The sequence below is a fragment of the Eleutherodactylus coqui genome, chromosome 7 (genome assembly GCF_035609145.1).
Source record: "Eleutherodactylus coqui strain aEleCoq1 chromosome 7, aEleCoq1.hap1, whole genome shotgun sequence".
In the NCBI taxonomy this organism is placed as follows: Eukaryota; Metazoa; Chordata; class Amphibia; order Anura; family Eleutherodactylidae; genus Eleutherodactylus; species Eleutherodactylus coqui.
In genome coordinates this window covers 155,871,325-155,878,423 of record NC_089843.1, presented here as the reverse complement: position 1 = coordinate 155,878,423, position 7,099 = coordinate 155,871,325, and the positions used below count along the sequence as shown (strand labels likewise).

General features: G+C 42.4%; 1 protein-coding gene across 17 annotated transcripts in view; it reads right to left on the bottom strand.

The window, feature by feature from the left end:
* Positions 1 to 4,932: 4,932 nt before the first annotated feature.
* ANK2 (ankyrin 2) overlaps positions 4,933 to 7,099 on the bottom strand; it is a 491,615-nt gene continuing 489,448 nt past the window's right edge. For all 17 annotated transcript variants that reach the window (XM_066573863.1, XM_066573861.1, XM_066573871.1 and 14 more), the window contains one exon: positions 4,933 to 7,075. In XM_066573863.1, the coding sequence (XP_066429960.1) occupies positions 6,892 to 7,075 (184 nt within the window). In that variant the 3' untranslated portion in view covers positions 4,933 to 6,891. The remainder of the gene's footprint in view (positions 7,076 to 7,099) is intronic.

The window sequence follows — 7,099 nt, the reverse complement described above, 5'->3', positions numbered from 1 at the left end:
AAAAAATGAAAATCGTAATTTTTTCTTACTGCTTCGCTTAGATCTATTCAAAAATTGTAGGGTTAAAATACACAGTACACCCCTAGATAAATTCGTGAAGGGGTCTAGTTTTCAAAATGGGGTAATTTGTGGGGGTTCTCTATGGTTTTGGGCGCTCAAGAACTCTACAAGTGGGCAATGGGGCCTAAAAGGACTTCAAGCAAAATCTATGTTCTGAAAGCCACCGATTACTCCTTTCATTTTTGGCCGCGTTGTGCATACGGACATAATATTAGGGCCACAATGGGTATGTTTCTGAAAACAGTACAAACAGGGGTATCCATTTTGGGGTGCAAGTCTTCCTTCATATGTGTGCTGTACAAAAAAAGCTGTTTTTAAAATGACAGAATTGCCAAAAAAACAAAAATCCTAATTTTTTCCTTTTGCTTTGCTTGAATTTATTCAAAAACTGTGGGGTCAAAATACACAGTACAGATAAATTCGTTAAGGAGTCTCGTTTTCAAAATGGGGTCATTTGTGGGGGTTCTATATGGTTTTGGGCGCTCAAGAACTCTACAAGTGGGCAATGGGGCCTAAAAGGACTTCAAGCAAAATTTATGTTCTGAAAGCCACTGACTACTCCTTTCATTTTGGGCCCCGTTGTGCATCCACACATAAGATTAGGGCCACAATGGGTATGTCTCTGAACACGGGACAAACAAGGGGATTCATTTTTGGGTGCAAGTCTTCCTTCATATGTGTGCTGTACAAAAAAAGCTGTTTTTAAAATGACAGAATTGCCAAAAAAACAAAAATCCTAATTTTTTCCTTTTGCTTTGCTTGAATTTATTCAAAAACTGTGGGGTCAAAATATACAGTACAGATAAATTCGTTAAGGAGTCTCGTTTTCAAAATGGGGTCATTTGTGGGGGTTCTATATGGTTTTGGGCGCTCAAGAACTCTACAAGTGGGCAATGGGGCCTAAAAGGACTTCAAGCAAAATTTATGTTCTGAAAGCCACCGACTACTCCTTTCATTTTGGGCCCCGTTGTGCATCCACACATAAGATTAGGGCCACAATGGGTATGTCTCTGAACACGGGACAAACAAGGAGATTCATTTTTGGGTGCAAGTCTTCCTTCATATGTGTGCTGTACAAAAAAAGCTGTTTTTAAAATGACAGAATTGCCAAAAAAACGAAAATCACAATTTTTTCCTTTTGCTTTGCTTGAATTCATTCAAAAACTGTGGGGTCAAAATATGCAGTACACCCCTAGATAAATTCCTTAAGGGGTCTAGTTTTCAAAATGGGGTAATTTGTGGGGGTTCTCTATGGTTTTGGGCGCTCAAGAACTCTACAAGTGGGCAATGGGGCCTAAAAGGACTTCAAGCAAAATCTATGTTCTGAAAGCCACCGATTACTCCTTTCATTTTTGGCCGCGTTGTGCGACTTATTTCTTACCTTAGCAAGATGGCCGCCGGGATCTTCACCCACAATGCACCGCGGGTCTTCTCCCATGGTGCACCGTGGGCACTGTGCGGTCCATTGCCGATTCCAGCCTCCTGATTGGCTGGAATCGGCACACGTGATGGGGCGGAGCTACGAGGACCAGCTCTCCGGCACGAGCGGCCCCATTCACCAGGGAGAAGACCGGACTGCGCAAGCGCGTCTAATCGGGCGATTAGACGCTGAAATTAGACGGCACCATGGCGACGGGGATGCTAGCAACGGAGCAGGTAAGTGAATAACTTCTGTATGGCTCATAATTAATGCACGATGTACATTACAAAGTGCATTAATATGGCCATACAGAAGTGCTGAACCCCACTTCCTTTCGCGGGACAACCCCTTTAAGATATTGCAGTTGGAAATGTGAAAAAATGACGATTTATTCAAACTTTTCCCAATTTTGGCACTTTTAATAAATAAACACAAATTCTATCGGTCTATTTTTTCTGCCTAAATGAAGTACAACATGTGGCGAAAAAACAATGTCAGAATCGCTTGGATATACAAAACCTTTCTGGTGTTTTTCCATGTTAAAGTGACACATGTCAGATTTGCAAAATTTGGCCTGGTCATTAAGGTGCAAACAGGCTTGGTCACTAAGGGGTTAAGAACATGGTTGAAATGCTTCAGACACTGTCCGGAGGATAACAGGGCAGGAAGCTGTGTAGTACAGAAGGAAGGGGACACCATTACCTAAATGGTGTTCTATTACCTTGCGGGGCCACAGAAAGGGCACTATTACTGAGTGGTGCCAGAGAGGTGGCACTATTATAAAGTAGAGCCAGAGAAAGAGTGGACAGTGTTACCAAGTGGGGCCATCTAAAATAAGCAGGAAGGTAAAACATTACTAAGTGTGGCCAGAGAGGGATACTATGACTAAGTGAGGCCACAAAGAAGTCACTATAACTCAGTGGCGTTGCATTGGGGGTACTATGATTATGGAGGAGCACTGAGAAAGGCAATGAGGTAGCATCAGGATGGGGAGAGCGTGCCAAGACAGGTCATAGTTGGAAGAAGTCTTTGTGGCGGACTGGGCCCAAATACAGAAGAAAAGGGAAAGCAGACAACTCCAATCATAGAAGACATCACTTGTAATCATTGGCAGCTTATTACAGGTGCATATTTGTGCCTGTGATATGGACAAGTGTTCTGGCCTACTGACCCCAACTTGCAGCATCATAGATCCCCATAGGTCCTAAAATGCACTTGTAATATGCTAGTCTGAAACGGTCTACGTAGAGAACGAATATAGATTCCTTAGTTCTGGTGTTGTATTTATGGTATGTGTTACATTCTGGCACTGCATTTATATTATGAACTTGGTTCTGGTGCTGTATTTATGTTACATGCTTGGTTCTTGTATTGTATTTGTTATGAGCTTGGTTCTGTAGCTGTATTTGTAAATAGCTGTTACGGACAATGAGTGGGGACACACTGTGTCAACTAACCGGTTTGGCTTTGGGCTTATCCTAAGGGTGTTATTCTGACAGTTCCCTGGTTTTCACCCTTTAACCACTGTACATGGATCTTGTCTTTGCTGCGGGAAACCGAGCAGGCCGCTACCTCCTGGAGTAGTCCTGTTGTGGATGGCAGCTGACCCATGGGGGACACTATGAAGCAGTTTGAACTACAATCAGAATCTGGTGCAATGTCGGGGCAAGCAGAGTATGATCATAATCCAGGTAATAAGTCGCAGAATAAGGGCAAACATAGGAGTCAGAAGCAGAAGACCTTTTCTAGGTGACTGAGACAAACTCACACGAATACTCAGGCAAAGAGGAGGATCCCCTAGCTAAATAGGAGGGCAAAAGCCTATTACCCTGCAGCTGGGCTGAGATCACTGTGGAGGATCAACTCTTACAGTGCTGATGGAAAATATACAGTTACGAGTCCACTCATATAGGAGGAGTAGAGCGACGCCCGCATCTGCCCGGAAAAGCAAAAGGGCAGCAGGCACGGGTAGCCGATCTAACATTAGCTTGGTTCTGGCATCATATAATTATGTGCTGAGCTTAGTTCTGGTTCTGTTTTATACACTAAGGTTATTCAACAGAACTATAGTAAAGGTTGGAAACACATGCTGCAACTGTGTGCACATGGCCAAACCAAACCCACCTGCAGTGACCAGTTTGGTTACATATGGCCAGCAGCACTGTGTGTTTTTACCCTTAGGGAGGTCCACTACTCATGGGCTAATGCTATATGCTTGTGCACCAGGATAAAACTTGCCCGCCAGGCCCCGACGGGGCCATTAACAGCTGGTGACACAATACAGGAAGCATTGACAGTTAGCATCTTACTTTAAATGGCCTTAGTGCATAGCGCCAGAAAATACGAATGGTAAAAGGCAGCTATCTAAAGTACATGAGCAGTGGCTTTAATCTGACTTAACATGGGAGGTGAGCACTATAAGTGCCTAGAGTGGCATGAACTCTATATACAACCCTGCCTAGGATCCTTGCCGATCAGCTATTTGTCAGGCTGGTGTTCTGCCAATTTCTGTTATAGGCACACAGCTCTATTCCCACTGCAGTGGCCCGGATTGGCATTACCCGAAAAGTTTCCATTAAAGTAAATTAAAACATTGCATGTAATACCAACCTGGGACACAGTAGTGGGAATTCTTCAGACATGCCCCTCTCTAGGCTGGCTGTCCACTGGCCACAGAGTGTGTAGCAAGCGGGTTCTGTCTCGGACTCTGACCTCAGGGCCCACAGTCTCTGGCACCTTTCCACCAGTACCTCAGCAACACGTCCTCTTTTCCATACCACCACTGACTTCACATCTCTCCGATGCCACCTCTCATTGAACAGACCCACCACTGGTTGCTTCCTTCAACCCCTCTTGCAGCGACAGGGAATTGGCGAGATGTGCAAAAAAGGCATATGGCTCCTCAGCTGAAAGCACAGCGGCACTGCATTGTATCCCTGTAAGGTGTTGCCCCGCTGCCTGCTGTGGTAATACTGGCATGGGGATGTTAATTAAAGCCCAAGACTTTCCGTAAAAGTTCAGCACCAGATGTTTGAATATAAAAGGATAGGCTTCATCAGACCAAGTCTGGAATGTTACTCTGCACTCCTTGATCCCCAAGCATTCCATGGACCACCCTTAGTGGATGTACTCGACTCCTGATGAGTGAGCGGTTTTTTTGGATGCATGTTATGCCCTCAGACAGCTACATTGATGGATAAATACAAGAGTTATGGTTTTTTAAAAGTAGGTAGGACCCCCCCCCCCCCCAAAAAAAAAGTCTGTGTGCTTAAGGGGTTAATAGAGACTTTACTGCTGCTCTTAGGCAACGATAGGGTAACATTCTATATACCGCTCAGCTTCACAATGTCCCGTTGGCGTTCGTTCCCAATGCATTACATGCCGCCTAACACACATAACACTCGTATTCCATCGTTGCCATGCACTTCAGATACCAGAGAAGAAACAAGCAGTTATTTGTACATTGAACACTTTATTTAATTAAATCAGCCATTGTACACGTTGCAGCTATGTATCGTTAGTGTGATTTATTTTTGCCATTTTAAACTAAGACATGCCCTCATAGATATATTAAATTAGTGTTATCACCATGGGAACAAGATGCTGAATCATCAACTTAAATGCCACTTCTCACAGTAGTAAACTTTGTTTTATAACAGAGCAGAAGAAATAAAAAGGAACCAGAAACCCATAAAAGTGAGGAACAATTGAATGCTGTTACACAGACATCATCTGCACTGCAAATAGCACAACCCATTAGTTTCTTCAGACCTTGTCACACAATGGACATGATAGCCCTAAATGACAATAGCTGCAAGGCTCCCATCCAGACTTCATGGAAAGTGAACTGACTTTTCGGTGGAGAAAGTCATTTAGCAATGTTTCTGCCAGAAAGAAATGAAGCTACACAGTAGGTCATTTTAATTAAATAAACCCAAGGACCCTACAGAATCGTTAAGGGATTTAATGAAACCCTATTAAATTTACAACTGACATTCATCTCTCTCGGTGGGTCTTCCACCCCCCCTCCCCCCCACCCCCTACATCGTGAAGAGCAAAGGCCTAATTAATCAGTCTTGTTTGTATGTTTTTTCTTTTTTTCCTTTTATTATTATAAATTAGCGCGTTCTCGGTTAATGCAGTGTTTTGTTCTTTTCGATTCCCGATCTATACTTACATTAAATAAATGGGTTTAAAATGTATAGTGCTTATATGTATTTATATATATATATTTATTTGTACGTTAAAAGGCTACATAGTTTAAACCACGAGAAGAATAAGGTACAGAAGACAAAAAATATTTCCATTTATCTTTATAATCCCTTCTTTTTTTTAATAAAAAAAAAACAAAAACAACAAAAAAAAAGTGCATAAATGCAAGAATCATTTCCAAGGATTAGTCCCGACGTAAAAACATAAAAAATAGAAGAACTGAAACCTGCATTGTGTCTTTAGCTTTTTTTTTGACATAAAAATAAAATACAGAAATAGAAGAGGACACATTTGTGAAAACTGCTTGCTCAGTGCTATAAGAGGGTTAACAAGTTCCACACATGATTACAGGAGTTTAATCTTTGTTTAATGCCACATGCATGTGCCATAGGAAATCCTGATAAACAAGGTGACTTATTTATGATTAGTTTTCCTTAATGAGGGAATTCTCGCTCCCGTAACATTATTTACAGTGCCAATATCAGCAGCCACTCTCCATGGTCTGCCATAGCATGGACATGACCACATGTCTGCAGTAGGGTGGTTGTGGATGCTAGAATGTGTGTCCACTTCACTATATTGGAATATTTTGTATGCCTGCCTTTTTTTTTAGAAGCAGCAACTTGGTTACTTATTTGGTTATTTTCCTTTTCCGTAAGTGTCTTGTAGATCTCTTAGATCCAGTGACGGACACTAGAATAAGCTGGAATAGTAATGACTGCGCATTGACACTTGGAGTCCTGTTCTAAATGCACAAAGCATTCTCACGTCTCTTTCATTCACTCCTTTGCTTTCCTCTAAGCAAAGTATAATCAAGGCCTATATAGTAAGTAGCATCTGGTATCTTCAAATCCGCTGAGCACATTCACTCTGTGTAATAAGTTATATGGTATGGTCCATCCTTTTTTTTTTAGGTTGCCTTTGCAGACACTATGAAGAGGCCTGTGGACGGAGCTGACATGTAGGAGAACTGAATATGGATATACCATCCGAAATAAGGAAAGGATGCTATCTTTGGTCACAAATTATCTTTGCATTTACAAGCAAAACTGATTGTTTGCTTTATGACATTTGCAGAACAGGAGTGTCAGTGTTACCCAGTGTGCATGGATGGAACCCATGGCCCTTCTGCATGAACTACAATGTATCTTTTGCATACTGACTACAGATATGTGTTAGAAGTATGAAGCAGCAGCCTCTCATTTGGCCATGTTCTCCCAGTCCTCTCCACAGAAGCGGTTGAGAAGTTGCTGAAGGTCATTCTGGAGGTCATCCTTCTGTAGCACTTCGGGAACGTCCTCCAGCTGCTCAACGAAAACGTGTTTCCCATGCTGGTCCTTCACCACAGTCCTCTTCTGTGTGCTGGCTTTATTCATCATTGTTCTGCAGTGCATAAAACACATTGAT